This window comes from Semicossyphus pulcher, unplaced genomic scaffold, assembly GCF_022749685.1.
Source record: "Semicossyphus pulcher isolate SPU_LCO1_2020_fin unplaced genomic scaffold, fSemPul1.0.p SCAF_27, whole genome shotgun sequence".
Taxonomy (NCBI): domain Eukaryota; kingdom Metazoa; phylum Chordata; class Actinopteri; order Labriformes; family Labridae; genus Semicossyphus; species Semicossyphus pulcher.
In genome coordinates, this window is record NW_027211701.1 from 2,478,457 (window position 1) to 2,497,075 (window position 18,619).

An 18,619-nucleotide genomic window follows, 5' to 3' on the forward strand; every position below is an offset into this window, starting at 1 on the left:
CATTGTTTGTGATTGTTCTCTGTTGATTCTTCTTCAGGCTGAGTGGCTGTAATCTGTCAGAGAGAAGCTGTGAAGCTCTGTCCTCAGTCCTTAGCTCCCAGTCCTCTAGTCTGAGAGAGCTGGACCTGAGTAACAACAACCTGCAGGATTCAGGAGTGAAGCTGCTGTCTGCTGGACTGCAGAGTGAACATTGCACACTGGAAACTCTCAGGTCAGTATTCGGCTGATCGATCAACAGTTGATCTCTTTTTTCTTTCAATCCCTTCTTGGTTAATATGTTTAAAAATGGTCCAAAATCAGTAAGATTTTTTTTTAAAGACATGATTTTATGTCCAGTCTGTCAGGCTGTCTGATCACAGAGGAAGGCTGTGCGTCTCTGACCTCAGCTCTGAGCTCCAACCCCTCCCATCTGAGAGAGCTTGACCTGAGCTACAATCATCCAGGAGAACAAGGGGTGAAGCTGCTGTCTGCTGGATTGGATGGTCCACAATGGAGACTTGACACGCTCAGGTATGGACAGACAACAAGAGGTCAGACACCGCAGGTGCCTTTAAATTTTAATTTTTCTGGTTAAGACCCAGACCCATACCTACTGTTTGTGGACAACAGTTCTGCAGTTAATACAATCATCCTCAGCAAACTGGTCTCCAAGCGGTCTGATCTCGGCTTCAACCACAACATCTGCCTCTGGATTAAGGACTTCCTCACAGAGCGGCTGCAGGCATTCAGGATGGGCACAGGGACCCCACAAGGCTGTGTGCTGAGCCCGTTCCTATCACTGTGCACCAACCCATCACACGAACACAATCTGTGACTTCAGAATGTCAGACAAGTGCACTACTCTTTTGAGCTCCGCTCAGGCAGTGCCACATTATTGTGTTGTATATATCTGTACAAAGACAATAAACATATTCTGTTCAAGTTAGTTTGATGTGGAAGGCCTCACACTACATGTTTAAAAGGTTTGACGAGCTGTACATCGTATGACACTCTGATTCAATACCATAAATTACACAATAAAAACTATGTAAAGTTGTGTGAGAACATTAATCTAATATCTGTAGATCACATTGTCTTCTTCTTCTTCTCTCAGATACAGTGACAAACTGAGGAACACTGCTTCATGTTGAACAGCAGTTAGGACTCATGTTGGATAGAAAATCATTCTGACTGTGTTTCTTCCTCCAGGGTGGACCATGGTGGAGAGCAGTGGTTAAAGCCTGGTGTGAAGAAGTGTAAGTGTGGAATCAGTTTGACTCATGATGACCAAACAGCAGACTGTCAGTTAACAAAGAATAAACCCTTCAGGTGTGTCTGATGATAAACTGCTGCTGTGTTGTGTCTTTTTCTCTCCATCAGATTTCTGTGAACTCACTCTGGACTCAAACACAGCAAACAGAAACCTCAAATTGTCTGACAACAACAGGAAGGTGACATATGTGAGAAAGGATCAGTCATATCCTGATCATCCAGACAGATTTGACTTCTGGCCTCAGCTGCTGTGTAGTAATGGTCTGACTGGTCGCTGTTACTGGGAGGTCAAGTGGAGAGGAAAGGTTTATATATCAGTGAGTTACAGAGGAGTCAGAAAGAAAGGAAACAGTTATGACTGTGTGTTTGGAGAGAATGATCAGTCCTGGAGTCTGAGCTGCTCTGATGGTGGTTACTTTGTCCGTCACAATAACAGAGAAACAGTCCTCCCTCTCTCCTCCTCCTCTGTCTCTCACAGAGTAGCAGTGTATGTGGACTGTCCTGCTGGCACTCTGTCCTTCTACAGAGTCTCCTCTGACACACTGATCCACCTTCACACCTTCAACACCACATTCACTCAACCTCTTTATCCTGGGGTTATGTCCTGGTTTGACTCCTCAGTGTCTCTGTGTTCTCTGTAGGAAGGACAGTCTCCTTTCAGCCCTGTGGTCTAAATGTTGCTGGGCTAGGCTTCACTTTGGTTCATATTTGGCTGACTGTGTTTTTTCATGTCAGAAATGTTTTCCACTGAACAATCCTGACACAAAGAGGAAGTAACTCAAAGAGGAAGCAAACTTCCTGAGATTTACACATTTGTCTCTAAATGAAGATGTCCACCCTTACTATTAAACACGATGACCTTATTTACAGCATTTCATAAACATGTGTTTACAGACACATTAAACTTACATTACAGTGTGTACCCAACTCAGTGTGCACATTAGACAAGAGCTGTGAGCAGAAACACACTTAACTTCAATCATAACAACAAGTCCTCTCAGAGTAAATGTGGAATAATGAGGTGTAGTTAAAAGAATAAATAAGTTATTAAAATATGTGAAAACAAAAAGCAAAATTAATAAAACATTAACAGCTGAAGGAATGTAAAGACAAACAATAGAACATAACTTTTAAATGCATTGTTTTTTAACTTCATACTTGTATATCATCATTTATACTTTGAAAAAATAAATGTACATTTTTGCATGAAATTGTGAATCAGTTGTTTAATTTGTTTCTTTATATGTTTAAGTTCTGTCATTCATCTAATTTCTCTTATTCTTTTTCTCAAGCTGTCAATCAACTGTCCCTGTGCGGGTCATCCTGCTCTAAATGTTAGTTTATTACTTTATATATAAAATAAATAAATAATTAAATGTAAAACAAAACAAACAATTGATACCCACTAGTAGCCAACCTGATCCTGTTTAAGTTTAATTTGCATTATTTTCTGTGTGTGTGTATTTGTACTTTAACATGTAACATTGTGTGTTGTGTTCATGGATGATCTTTGTCTTTTTATTTTTCACTTTATTTGGAAGAACTATGAGTCATTGTCTCATGAAATGTGCTGTATAAATACATATGACTGAACAATAATAAAACATTAAATACAAACATTTTAGGGCTTTCCTCTTAAAAATATGAAAAATAAAAAACATTATTTCTTCTGTTTTGAGTTAAACGAGCACAGCAGACGTCAATTCAGAACCATTTTATATTTATTTTTGTTTCCATCCTATAAAATCGTTTCCGTGACAACAAACTCTTCACCAGTATAATGAATTTGAAAAATTTAAAAATTAAAAGCTCCCTCACCCGACTTCAGTGTGAACGTTGATGATGAACAGAGAGGAGAGAGGAAGGAGGTTGAAAGAATAATATAAAATAATTAAATTAAAAAAATTGTGAATCTGTATATTCTTCTGCTTTAATGGTATGAAAACAAAATAAACAACAACAAACAAAAAAACAGGCAGAAATGTGCGCAGAAAGGAAGAATGGCTTTATGGGTTTTGTAGTGACTAAGCCCCTCACTTTAGCCGCTACTGGTTGCTAATGGGTCCGACTTAGATTACGTGTGCTCAGTATGAAGGAGATTCGTATTTCAACAAAAACATTTCAGTTACGTAATGTTTATTGGGCTGGTATCATGTCTGACTGCTTCAGTGACCATTCAATTATTTTTTGTGTATGGAAAATTAAATTAACTAAATTACCCCCTAAATTGATTAAAATCAGACAATATAAGAAATTGAACCCTGATCTATTTATTAATGATTTGATCAATATTAATTGGGACAGATAGCAACTTATACCCTTTGTTCAGGATGCCTGGGATTTTCTGTACAATGAAGTTACTGAAGTTGTGGACAGGCATGCACCCTGGAGAGCTGTTAAACTCAAGGGCTAACATCTCCCTTTGATTAATTCTGATCTTATAAGTCTCTTTAGAGAGAGGTACAAAGCCTGGGCAACTTATCGTCGAACACAAGATAATGCTGATTGGGAAGTGTACCGGCAACTACGTAATATGAGCAAAACAAAAACCTGTAATGCAAAATCTAACTACTGTACAGAATCTCTCACATCTGACTTTAAGAACCCTAAACAATTCTGGAATAAAATTAAAACCATTATTAGTACATCTGACAAACTTACTATTAATAAAATAAGAGCAGACAATACTATAGTTCATGACTCATTAGCTATTGCCCAAATTTTCAATCAGCATTTCTCGACTGTCTGTTCCTCACTACTACCTGAATCCAATTTATCTACATCCTCCTCCAACCATATTCCAGCCTGTTACAGTTCTTTTTCGTTTAGGAAAATTTATCCATCAGAGGTTCAGAACGCCATCAACGATCTGAAAGTAAACAGCAGTTCAGGGCTTGATGGTTTAGAGAACAGGTTCATCAAGCTAGCTTCCCATGTCCCAATATATCCTCTTGCTGATCTATTTAACCTTTCACTGTCCACCTGTGAGTTACCAAATGTTTGGAAGTGCGCCAGCATCACCCCACTCCATAAAGGAGGCGATGTACTTGATACCAATAATTACAGGCCAATCTCAATCATATGTTCCATCGCTAAAGTATTTGAAAAGTTTATTTATAATCAACTTTCCCACTATATTACTATTACCATATATATATCACCATTCCAGTCTGGCTTCAGGTCCAATTATTCATCGACAACTGCTCTTTTAAAGTTTACAAATGATGTGTTTTCTGCCGCAGAACATGGTGAACTCACTGGTGCGATATTCATTGACTTAACTAAAGCCTTTGATTTTGTTGATCTTTATTTGCTTTTAGACAAACTTTACAATATTGGTCTTTCTTTCAATGCAGTCAAGTGGTTTAGCTCATACCTTCACAACAGAAAACAGTGTGTTGTCCTGATGGATTTCAATCCGATTTCCTTACTCAGTAATGTGGTGTCCCTCAGGGGTCAACACTTGGACCACTTCTATTCCCAATCTATGTAAATAATCTCCCATCCAGTCTTTCTAAATGTCGGGTTCAACTTTATACTGATGACACCATCATATATACATCCCAGCCTGACATACCACAAATTCAATCTTCTCTTCAGTCGGATTTTACCTCAGTAACAAACTCCTGCTTAATAAATCAAAATCCTACATCATGATATTTGGTACCAAACAAAAACTGAAATCCAAACCTGGTTCCTGTGTTATAAACTGTAATGACGGCTCACCACTGCATAAAGTTGACAGTTTTAAATATCTTGGTGTATGGCTGGATTCAGAACTCACTTTTAAACCTCATTAAAATCATCTACTACGCAAAGTCAACTTTGGTATTAATATGTTATATCGCTCGCGTAACTGTTTTTCATTTAGTGTATGTTAGAGATTGGCTACTCAACTTATACTTCCAATCATCGATTATTGTGATGTTGTATACCAAAATGGTCATAACTCTGACCTTGCTTCACTTACCACAGCCTATAATAGACTCTGTAGATTTGTCCTTGGTTGCCCTTATCACACCCATCACTGCATGATGTACAATAGACTCAACTGGCCATCTTTGAATGTGAGAAGACATGCACTGGTTGCAACTTATATTCAAATGTATTTACTTGAATTATCCACCTTATCTACAGCAGTTTCTTATACCATATACATCAATTTATCATATTAGACATTCTGCCCATCTCTATTTTTCTGTTCCCAATGTCAATAAATCTTTCGGCAGAAGATCTTTTGTGTTTAAAGCACCAGCAGATTGGAATAACCTACCGACTAATATGAGATCCATTTCTTATGGTTGTATTATTCTGATGTCGTCATTTTGTTAACTGTGGTCTGTCCTTTTTTGTTTTTTGTATTCTTATTGTTTTTGTTATTATTTTTGTATTGTCGAGTTTATGTTTGTATGTTGAGTCCATGTATTTTTATATGTCTGGACCTCCTTGAAAACGAGATGATAAATCTCAAGGGGTTTATCCAAATAAATACATTTCAATATATTGACCATTCTACTGCCTGTTAACGTATGTTCTAAAACCAAACCAAATAATCTTGCCATCGTACAAAAACCGACAAAACCCAGACACATTAAAAAACAATATGCCTCTGCCCATTAGCCCCAGCTGTGCTGGCAGGACATGACCTTAAATAACCTTTAGCCAAATTGGCCTCAAATTACGCCCCCTGGTCCCCGGAGGAACAATACAAACAAATAATACATGGCTCCTACACACCAGCCCCTAATTGCTACTGGCATAAGAAAGAGCAATTAAACAACATTTTAAAGGAGCCAGAAAAACAAAACCAAATCCATAACAGATAAACAAATTTAAACACAGGTATATTTACCCCATGAAATGCATATCAACATATTTCCAACCCATTATTTAGGGCTTAATCTGTAGTTTCACACAAAGGACAGATTTTAGTTATAGGTCTTTCAATTATATTTGTCTTCGTTTGAAGACGAACTGAATGTATAAGACCCTTCTTGTCAGGAAAGGTTTCCAGTATCCTTCCAAGTATCCATGATCCACGCGGTGCTGTAGAATCCACAACTACAACAACATCTCCGGGCGTGAAACTTATTTTTTCCTTTGTCCATCTTTGACGTTCTTGGAGTAATGGGAGATACTCATGAACCCATCTTTTCCAAAAAAAGATCGGCGATATATTGGACTTGTTTCCATCTTCTTTTTGCATATAGATCTCCCCTCTCAAAAAGTCCTGCTGGTAGAACTGGTTTTCCTTTCATTAAAAGCAAGTGGTTTGAAGTCAATGCCTCGAGATCATTTGGATCTTCAGACAGCCTTGTGATGGGGCAATCATTCAGCATTGCCTCAGCTTCGCATAGCACGGTTTAAAACCCTTCATCGTCCAAACTTTGCTGATGAAGGACTGAACTCAAAACCTTCCTGATCATCCGAATGATGCGCTCCCAAACGCCCCCATGATGAGATCCAGCAGGTGGGTTAAAACTCCACTTAATTCCCTTTTGTGACAAAGATCTTATAATGTGGCTCTGGTTTAAAGAAGCTAAGGCTTCTCTGAGCTCTCTTTCCACTCCAACAAAGTTAGTAACGTTGTCTGATCTCATGTGATCAACTTGTCCTCTCCGACAGATGAATCTCCGGAAGGCATTGATACATGAGCTAGTATCAAGAGAGAAAGCTACCTCCAAGTGAACCGCCCTACTTGCCATGCAGGTGAAGATCACTCCGTAACATTTTACAATGTTACATCCTCGTTTTACTTCGATTGGACCAAAATAGTCCACACCAACGTTAGTGAACGGAGGGAGATCTGGGAGGATTCTCTCTGTGGGCAAGTCTGCCATTTTTTGTTCACCAGTCTTGCCTCTGTAACGCCTGCAGAACCTACAATGCGCTATGATTTTCCTCACGGCAGAAGTGGCGTTTGTGATCCAGTATTTTCTCCCTACAGTAGAAAGTACATGATTTCTTCCTCCATGGCCCAGCTGCTCATGAAAGTAACGGAGAATGAGGTTTGAGATGTGTTGGTCTTTGGATAGAATAAGGGGATGTTTAATATCCTGAGGCATAGCTGCTTTGTTTAGTCTTCCTCCGACTCTCAGAAGCCCTTCTTCCAAAATCGGATCTAGTTTGTAGATGCTGCTACTTATTTTCACTTGTGATTTGCTAGATGTTAAAGCAGAAATATCACTGGAATCTCTCTTGCTGACTGAAGGAAATTATTGATGTCTCCGCTTCAGAGAGATCATCCAACGAAATCTTCTAGCTACCGAGTGAAGCTCTGAAAGCTATAAAGATATCTTTGATCCATTAGCACTTGAATTTGCAAGCTGCAGCTGTTTTCTTTTCCTACTTAATTTCAGCAGAGTTCTGATCCAAGCGACTGCAACCTTTAACCTCTGCCAGTGAGAAAAATAGGTTATCAGTTGAGAAGTGGCATTCAAGGTGTCGACAACAGTTGCATTTACCAAGAGATTTCGTTTAACCTCTGGGTCGTCAGCAGTGACGGTGAGGTTCACAGGAGATGCTGTCCACTTTTTCTCAGTTTCCCATATAAACTTTGGCCATTCAATCAATTTCTGTTTAACCAGATTTTCTGCTTTCATCCCTCTTGAAGCATCATCGGCGGGGTTTTGTGATGTGGGAATGTACCTCCACTGCGAGACATCTGAGTTGTCCCTTATAGTAGTTATTCTGTTTGAAACAAATGTTTGGAACCTCTTATCCTCATTTACTTTAGAACGGATGTGCTGTCCGTCAAAAAGCTTGATTTCTTCAATGGAAGCTGCAGCTCTGCTTGAAGCATTTTGTCCACTCTAACAGCAACAACAGCAGCTGTGAGTTCCAAACGAGGTATAGTTATGGGCTTCAGTGGTGCCACTCTGGCTTTTCCGAACAAGAAAGCAACATGAACCATTTTCTTAATGTTCTGCATTCTGAGGTAGGTAACTGTACCATATCCATTCTCACTAGCATCAGAGAAATGATGCAACTCGGCACTTGTGATCCTTCCAAACCATTTGGGCTTGATACACCTGTCAACCTTGAACTCTGACACCTTTTCTAGATCTGACAGCCACTTGGTCCACTTCTGCTGAAAAGTCTGAGGTAGCAGGTCATCCCAATCACATTTCATCCTGAATAACTCGCAATTTAGCTGGGAGTATGAGAGGTGCTAGGAATCCCAATGGATCGTAGATAGAACTGATTATGGACAACATGCCGCGTTTGGTGTAGGGTTGGGTTCCTTTCCTCCCTTGACATTTCCTCTTGGTCTTTGGAGGCTCTCTCGTTGAAATCATGATTATATTGGTTGGTTAACAGTTCCTCTATCCTATCAACCATAGTCCTGTTAACAGTAAATGCAGGGTAGCCACTCCCACTCTGCTTGGCGTTTACTTGCAATGGGCCGTTAATCAACCATCCCAGTAAGGTTCTTACGGCGTATGGTCCAGCGATTCTTACCTGTTGCTCATTGAATTTGACAATGTCAGTGAAACAAGCTTTTTGATTGTCTCTGTCCAAAATTTCACATGCCTTTACTCTCCAATGTTCTCTGAGTTTACATGGAAGTTTGCGAATTATAATTTTCATATTTGCGGGCATATTAAGCTCTTCTAGGTACTGTAGCTCCTCCATAGCGTTTGCACATTCTCGTAGATAAAGTGCATACGATTGGAGTCGTTTAATGTCCTCGGACTTGACACTTGGCCATCCAATTATCTTTTCGAGCTACGCTGCATTTACCTTTAATCCGTTTCCAAAATGTTCCTGAAGTAGATTCTTGGCGGTGATGTAACCTCTCTCTGGAGTCATGCGAAGGCAGCTGCGTACAAGATCCCTTGGCTGTCCCCTTGTAAACTGCTCAAGGTAATACAAGCAGTCCCCATTACTGGCTTCTACACAATGCGCAAAAGCCTTTATGAATTATTATAATGCAGAGGATCTCTGTCAAAAATAGGAATTTGTCGGTGAGGTAGAAACTGGGATTTTTGCATTTGAACAAGGAGTGTTGTTATCTCATTTTGAGCTCCTGATGTTTGGTGAATGTATTGAGAAGGTGAAGAGGTTTGTATCACTTCTGGCTGTGTTTGCCAGTCCACAGGATCCAAAGTTGACTTATGGAATTTTTGGATATATTGTTGAGATCCGGCAACATGCTGCTTAATATTGTGAGATGCGTCCTTTAAGTGGTGATGATCAGATGCAACAGTTTTTTCCACAAATGGATGAATATTGCTTTGTACTGGATGAGGATTAAGCTGCTGTAATGACTGCTTATCCTGATGCTCATATAGCTTGCCATGTGGATTAAGAGATGCAGGCGGGTCTTTAAGTTTAGCCTCTTTCCTAAAATAAGACTCCATTCCATCAGATTGTCCATGTGAAACACTGCTGCCGCCACAGGCTTGATACACTGCTAGCCTAGCAGTAGAGGTTGCGCTTTCAGTTTCCATATCAAGCCTCTCCCATTTGAAATGCTGTTGTGAGGTTCAACACAAACATCTTTACCATTATCACCATCATTAGCAGCAGAGCAACCTTGAGTTTCAAGCAACCATTTACTCACATTAGCAATCAAATCATTGATATTCAACATTTTCGCTTGGTACCATATTTCAAGTTTTGTTGCTTCATCTTTAGGTAATAACCCCAATAAAGTCACATGCATCTGTTCAACTTCATCACACAGAACCATATATTTGTCGAATGTACATTTCACCTCATTTACATAGCTTTTATCATCCATCAACCAACAGTAGTTTTTTTCATCTTTGACAATTTACTTAATTTATATTTTCTTTCCTTTTGTAAATTGTCTACTTTCGCCATTAAGGCTTTGGGTGTTAATTTAACGGTGCACTTTTGCATGGCTCCCATTTCTAATTCTTTTACACCCGTATTAAGTTCAGACTCATTAGTTATCAGTTCGTCATCCGTAAATGAGTTGCACGGTTGCATTTTTTCCTCTTCCATATTTTAAATAACCAGTCTAATAAAATCTGCAAAAGTCCGTTTGGATCCGCAAAACGGTAAACCTAAACGCGTGGAGACTTTTCAACCAATGCATTGGATTTATGCTTAATTTTTAATCTGTGCACACAAATTTTAAATGGCCATACACATGTTTTATCAGCGCTGCACATACCCCAAACGTTGCCCCAGCATAGATGATCTGATGTCCCGATCTGCGATGATTGGTGTCCCGATTGGCTCCAGTAGCTCCAGTGCGGCTCCCATTAGTGATTAGAAGCTCACTTTAGCCGCTACTGTTTGCTAACGGGTCCGACTTAGATTACGTGTGCTCAGTATGAAGGAGATTCGTATTTCAACAAAAACTTTTTAATTACGTAATGTTTATTGACCATTACACTGCCCGTTAACGTATGTTCTAAAACCAAACCAAATAATCTTGTCATCGTAGAAAAACCGACAAAACCAAGACACATTAAAAAACAATATGCCTCTGCCCATTAGCCCCAGCTGTGCTGGCAGGACATGAACTTAAATAACCTTTTGCCAAATTGGCCTCAAATTACGCCCCCTGGTGCCCGGAGGAACAATACAAACAAATAATACATGGCTCCTACAGTTTTGGATAATTAATGAGCTAAAGTAAAGAGATTTTTTTTATCACAGGTGAGTGTGTTTAACACACCTCAGAAAGTTTAATGTATCTCTATTTAAAGGCAACAGGATTTTTTTAAATGTGTGTGTGGCGGCAATTTCTGATAAATTTCAATAAAGTTCTCAGGGAAACATAGATGTTTTTGATGTCATTTAATTGAAGAATATTAAAAGATGAGTAAAAGCAATTAACAGCTCGAGCTGGGTCAGACCAGTACTACACAGAACGCAGCTGTCTAGCTGACTGACACAGAATCAAGGTTCACAGTGTGTGTTATACATTACAGAAAGAACTCCCTCTCACAGAGACAAAGTAAGGTGTTATTGTCATGACTTTAGCTGAGGCGCCTGACTATCTAGAGTTTACCCCTTGCCCTGGAGCTCTCAGCCCAGACAAGGCCACCAACTATCTCTCTAAGACAGAAGGAGCAACAGTAAATCATGCACAAGACCCTGGAGAGGAGCAGACAATACATATCCTTAAAATTAACCTTAGCTGATTATACCATGATTATTAACTCCATAATATTAAAGAAATTTAAACACATTAGCAAACAGGTTAACATAAAAATTTACTAATAAAGTTGCAATATTAAAGGATTTAATAAAACTTCCAGACATGGACCAGGTGATGAAAAAATAATTAGTCAAAATTTTAATGTTTTCTTTTACTTCATGACTTGTCAGTCCAAATCTTAAATATACTTCCTCCAACAGTGGCCTTAAAACTCCGTCACTTTGGCCAAATGTAACTGATCAGAAGTCAGTGTAATATGACTCCACACCCACAAATAAAAAACACTCCCTTCAGTGACAAACAGAGTGCGATGTCACAATGACATCACAGGAGAAAACGGCAGACAGGCCACTGATTCATCCAAAAACAGAACACGGTAAATAAAAGCAGTGACTGAATGAAGAGTTGTGAGAGATCATCGGCTCTCTGAGTGTCACAGCTCTGCTAAAAACAGGCTGAAATCCTGCGTCTGAAACGGTTTAACACAAAAGCAAAGAATTGACAGAAAGCATCAAAAACAAACAAAAACAGATTGTCGTGTGTAGTGAGAGAAATAAATAAAGTACATGTTAAGTGTGTCAAAAGTCCTAAAAGAATCCATACATGCAACAGTCTCATTATTAGATGCAGCTTTAGAACAACCTCTACTGTGTTTAACATGAATATAAATTATAACATCAAAGTGTTTAACTAATACAACAGACTAAACTCGTTCATCTGGGTGTGAAGGCTTAAAGAGGAATTCATTTATCTTTAAACCAGGAACATATTTTTTCAACATGGGTCTAAATGACTAATACATACAAAATATATCGCCCGATCAAAGTACGAACACTAAACGTTCTTGTTGTTTCCACTGACAGGCTCAGATTGTTGTTCTAACTGCAAGGTAAAATGACTGTTTTCTTCAGTGGAGTCTGGTGGCTTTGATGAGAGCGATGTAACGTCTGTGAATTAATTTCACTCCTGATATTGTGAACTCCTCTTTGCTTTGATCACCAGGATCAGAAATAAAACCTCTGGAAACACTGTTCAGTATCTTAAGCACCTGATTCCCCCAGGTGTCTGGGAAAAGGACGCTGCTGTTGTCCAATGAGGCGAGGAGAGAGATGGCGAAGCACACGAGAGCCACGAAGGAGGAGAGACGAGCGACGCTGGACGCTCGACACAGATACATGATCAGCAGGTTGGTGGAAGCCGGGACACTGGGGGAGCCGGAGGTGGAGTTTTCCACAGAGGAGATTCAACCCTCACTAAATGCTCTTTCACACAGAAGAGTCCAAAAAGGATCCAAACCAGGAACCACACGTTTCATTACATTCAAACAGCACCAGGGCCGTTTCTGGACATTTTTGGGCCCTAAGCGACATCTTACACTGGGGCCCCCCCAAACCCAAACCACCATTGCCTTCGGACTCAAGGCCCCCCAGTCATTTTAATAGCCCTGAATAAAAATTAATGGCAACGCATACATTATTAGCAATAAATCTTTTAATTAAGAAATGTGAAACAATAAATTAACCTTAAATAGAACACGTTGGTGCACTGGATGGATGAAGAGTACGAGTATGTTGTTTTTCAGAAGCTTCTGAGGTGGCTTCAGGTTCCTGCTGTGATAGTGATGTACCTGGAAAATCTGAATCTGGATCTGTTGATATAAATGTAAATAAGAGAAGAAGAAACAAAAATGTATCATTAAACATCACTGTAAAACATCAGTTACTGTATAATATGAATATCTTGTATATTGTTATTGCCATTTCACATGTTTTGGTTAATTTATCACACTCATACTACCTTCTTATTTAGAAGATCAAGGTATCAAGTCACATATACAGTAGTTAACTATCCTTGCCTGGCTGGCATCTTTGTGGAAGTGATAAATGGTCACTACAATATATGAATTACAGTGAATTGTATTTAACAATGTATTAATATAATATTAGCAATAATATAGCAGCAAGATAACTCAACCACTATTACACTTGTCATCATAAAATCTGCCACTCACAGTGACATCTGAGCAACAGTCAGTGGGGGCTCACTTCAAACATGACTTGAAATAATCTATCCCATGGTGAGTAAGCAGACTGAACATGTTTAAAAAGCAGCAGCAATGTGGCTGTACTGTTGCCAAAAACAAAAAAACATATAAGGGCCATGGGTAGGGCTACATGATGTGCCTCTAATAGTCACAACAGGCTTTTCTCTTTTAATGAATTGGAATGTTTTGCTTTGCCAATTCACACGCGCGATGAAGTTTGAAACGAAAATTACTAACGTAGTCAAACAAATTCTGCGGTTTGCTATCACTCAGCCATTTCTCCTGCAAGAGCTTGAGAGGGCCTCGCACAGTGTGCGCAAAGACCAACTCTGCCGGACTAAAGCCCAGGGACTCCTGAACCACCTCACGAGCAGCAAAGAGGAGGAGATGGACACCCTCATCCCAGTCTTTGTTAACCTCCAGGCAATAAGTGCGTAGCATAGATTTTAGAGTCTGGTGGAAACGTTCAATAGCTCCCTGGCTCTCTGGATGATATGCACTTGAACAGCAGTGAGTAATGTCAAGTTGTTTCATAACTTGTGCAAAAATTCGCGACATGAAATTGGATCCCTGATCAGTTTGTATTACTTTAGGTAACCCAAACAAAGAGAAAAATGTTATCAGTGCCTTTGCAACAGTAGGGGCCGTGATTTTGCGCATGGGAATGGCTTCAGGAAACCGAGTTGCAGAACACATAATGGTCAAAAGAAACTTATTACCAGCTTTTGTGCGTGGAAAGGGACCAACACAGTCTACAAGAACGCGCTCAAACGGCTCACCCACAACTGGAATCGGATAAAGAGGATATGAAGGAATACTCTGATTCGGTTTACCCGAAACTTGGCAGAAATGACATGTTTTGCAATACTGCCGCACATCCCGTTTCAGTCCTGGCCAGAAAAAACACCGCAAGATTCGGTCATAGGTTTTATTAACCCCTAAATGGCCAGCAAGCGGATTGTCGTGAGCCAATTTGAGGACCTCATGTCTATACGTTTGCGGAATTACAATTTGTGTCACAACACTCCAATCATCCTGTGTGGACACATGCGATGGTGTCCATTTACGGACGAGCACATCGTCTTTCAAAAAATAACGTGGACATTTTCTCAACTTCATCCCCTGGAACAACAGCATCAAAAGAAGAAGTTAGTGACGAATCACGTTTCTGTTCAACGATAAGCAGCTCCCGTGACATACACACTTTAGAGCTAAGTTTCTCATCGGAAATGGATTCAACGACAGAAGCCGTAGAAGTGACAACGGATTGAGAAGACGGAGCAGGAGGTGAAACAACTGGCAAAGAAGCTAAACATTCAGTGTCATCCTTCATGAAACTATCCCCTAATTCTACCTCGCCTACTTCATCAGTTGGATCCTGCTTCTGTCTTTTTGACATTGCGCGTGTAACAGCGCAAACAGTAAACACCTCCGGAAAACTCTGCTCCAAATCATCGAGATGTTCAGAAAGAGGAACAGCAGTTACTTCAGGATTTAATAAGACTTTACCCCCAGCCAAATCGTTACCCAGGATGAGAGATACACCATCTATGGGAAACTGTGGACTTACTCCTATCACTACACGCCCTTTAACCAAGTCAGAGTCAAGATGAATATTATGCAAGGGTACCCCCACAAACTGCATTCCAAATCCCCGAACCAAAGCGTTAGTTTTTACGGAGGATTTTTCTGACAACGGCAGCACATCTTTGAGAATGATTGACTGAGAGGCTGCACTGTCCCTCAGAATGGTGACAGGAACTTTGGAGTCCCCCTCTGACAAGGAAACAAAACCTTTCATGATAAAAGGAGCGTACACATCAAGATCAGGTTTATCTGAAACAGCCTGAGTGGACTGACTGGGCAAAGTTTCAGTTTTCAACAAATTAACTGCCTTTGGAGACGTATTTTTTTTATTCAGAGCGAAACAGTAATTTATGGTGTGACCACGCTTCTTGCAGTAAAAACATACTGGTTTATCCTTAGCGTCTACACCTTCCTTACTGCTCAACTTCACCTCACCCTGAAAGTTCGACTTCACTGGAAAAGCAAAGGATCTAACTACAGGAACACGCTCAGAGGACGAGTGAAACTTCTCAAAGGTATCCTTGTGTGTCAAGATGTACTCATCAGCGAGGACGGCTGCATCAGACACCGTGGAAACCTTCTGCTCATTAAGATAAGTCGTGATTTGCTCTGGTAAACAGTTTTTGAACTCTTCCAACAGTATTAAGTTGCGTAAATTATCAAAATCAGCAACATTTTTAGAGCGACACCAACGACCAAACAGGGCTTCTTTCTCACGCCCAAACTCAACATAAGTCTGATGATCAGTTTTTTTAAACTTGCGGAATTTTTGGCGATATGCCTCAGGCACCAATTCATATGCCCTGAGCACAGCGGTTTTAACTTCATCATAGTTCAGACTTACTTCAGGTGACAAAGATGCATAAACCTCTTGAGCTTTACCAGTAAAAACACATTGCATAAGTAAAGGCCAGACCTTTTTAGGCCATTTTAATGTGGTGGCAAAACGCTCAAACAAAGCAAAACATTTATCTATGTCCTTCTCACTAAAGGGAGGGACCAAACGAATGCATCTGTTAATGTCGAATTCACCTGCTTTAACCTCAAACACAGTGGGTGAAGACTGCTTCAACTCAAGTTCTTTTAAACGAAGCTGCGCTTTTACCTCAATTTTGCGAAGTTCTAATTCATTATTTAGTTCTTTCTCTTTAATTTCTAGTCGGCGCATTTCGACCTCTAACTCCTTCAGACGGAGTAGTTCCCCCGGATCTGATTTTCCGGCAGGTGAACTCATCACTGCAGCACCTGGGTTACAAGGCAAAATTCCCTTTTCATGCAATACAGACCACAGCTCAGATTTTATCACTTGCTTCTTAAGATATTTATTTATAGTGATACCAAAATGATCTGCAATCAAAATAAACTGTTCTTTAGTACAGCGATGAAATATATCGAGACTAGGTTGTGCCTCAAAGTCCTTAATATTGAACTCTATATTTAAGAACAACTAACCGACCGAAAAAAATGTGAGTCGGGATGAAAAAGGACGGCCTGAAAAAAAGAAACACCGCCCGGACAATGGCACAGCACACAGAAACACACTGCTCAGACAGACAGCAGCTCGCACAGTGGCATCCAAAACGTGTGCACACTATTTCAAAAAGCACACGATAAACAAGGTAGGCAATACTCAACAACGGCAAACTAAACAAAAAGTGTCAAAGTAACAACCACAATGTTACGCTACGCATCAATTAACACGTGGAGGGACAAAGTCACAATGACACAGTTCACCGATACAAGTAACTGTGGCAGAACAAAAACACAGTTACAACGCCGCGGCCAAAAAGACAAAAATATACAAAGCCCGCAGCACTACACACACTGCGTTTTTCATCAAGACTACAAAAATGACGTTAGTGTGAGAAAAAGAGAAAAAAAGTTTGGACGAGCCCCCAAATATGTTACGGCCTCTCGAACTAAGTCTAAGACAAAACAAAGGCTCACAATGAGGACTGCAACATATTTAAAAAGGACGCCACACAACAGAAGAATGTTTGAAAACCCACAGGGTTTTAATTTGTTTATTGAATAAAGAATCAGAAAATCATCACTACTAAAATAAGTGATAAGGGGAAAAACAAGAGCTGGAGACCCCGGCCAAAATGAACAAAAGTGGGCAAGTACTGGGCCAGCCACGCAATGGACCGTCGCTCCCAGCACCTCCCCCTAAACTACCTAAACTGGGAAAATCATCATAAAACAAAAGACGAAATAACTAGACTACCGGAAATCTCCAGCCCAAACTAAAACAACAAAACCCCAACAATATAAATACATGTTGAGGGGAAAAGGACCTGTGGAAAAGAATACAACCGAAGTTAGGAGGAACAAAAGAAAAACCCTCCTCACCACGAGGTTGCTGTCTGCGTGTGTGTGTCTGCCCTCCTCACTCTGCTCTCCCTGCACCTCTATATCTCCTCCCCCTCCCTGAGCGCTCATTGCACTCAGGTGCGCAGCAGGCAGAAGGAGGATGGAGAATCAGAGACACAGGGAGAGAGAGAGAAAGGAGCAAAACAAAATTAACTGGCCACACGTAACATCCACATAGACATATATGGGTCTCAAATAATGGCATATTGGCAGAGAATTAGTTAGCATTAAACAGGGTAGACTGAGACTAGGTAAACAAGATTGAAAAAGTAAGTGTCAAATATTCAGAAGCATGAATCAAAAATAGCAGTGCTCATACACATGAGTCTAACTTCAGCTGATGCTGTTAGCTTTGTGTAACATTAGCCGATCTTGTTGTGGGGATTTCTAACCATAAATACTGCTGCCTCGCCTGTATTAAAATGACGCTATTACCCTAATTTGCAGTTCTGGCTAGTTATTGACATTATTTACATAAAGTACAATAACACAACATTACACCGAAGACCGAAGGTGGGGTCAGTCAGGAGCTAACATACTAGTAACGTTAGCACTCAACAGCATTGTAATGCATGGTAGCTAGCTGTGCTAACGTTAGCTAATGTTAGGTAATGTTAGACAATAACAATACGTTTTCAAACGATGTAGATATATCCCTTCTTACCTGCTTTCGGCCCGTTTTCTGTCTTCATCTTTTTCTTCTTTTTACATTTCTCTGCTCACGACGGGTACGACCACTTCATGATGACTTTGAGCACACACTTTTGAGTCACAGCACGCCGCACATGACATGAAGATGCAAAGCCAAGCCAAGCCTCCTCAGTGACAATGTATTGGATGCGCCGAGTCTCTCGAGCCTCTCTCCTGTGTTTACGGTGGTGTTGGCCGGGGTTACATGCTCTACTCTCAGGAAGCATGATTGGATGTTATAATATTGTCAAGCAGTTGTTCAGAACATAAATGTTATTTGATTGGGTTTGTATTGAGCGTGAATTAAATGTTAAGAGTGAGAGAGTGAGAGTTTAATAAAAACTCACAACTCACGAAAACTGACAATAGTCATATCGTCCACAATCCAGCAGGGGGTGCTGCTAAAGCACTTTCAATGCCCCTTCCCAGGCTTACATGGATTGACGACAGTTTATCTTTCTCTCAAGCAAATGATGCACTTGAAAAAAAACACAGCTGACCGCTAGGGGCCCCCCTGGTGGTTGGGGGCCTTT

The 18,619-nt window shown here is 40.2% G+C and overlaps 1 protein-coding gene across 1 annotated transcript in view; it reads left to right on the forward strand.

Moving 5' to 3' along the window:
* Positions 1-2,911, forward strand: part of LOC138604889 (NLR family CARD domain-containing protein 3-like) — a 31,497-nt gene extending 28,586 nt beyond the window's left edge. The window contains exons 9-12 of the mRNA XM_069676924.1: positions 38-211; positions 337-510; positions 1,189-1,235; positions 1,360-2,911. Coding sequence (XP_069533025.1) covers positions 38-211; positions 337-510; positions 1,189-1,235; positions 1,360-1,892 — 928 coding nt within the window. The 3' untranslated portion in view covers positions 1,893-2,911. The remainder of the gene's footprint in view (positions 1-37; positions 212-336; positions 511-1,188; positions 1,236-1,359) is intronic.
* Positions 2,912-18,619: the final 15,708 nt, after the last annotated feature.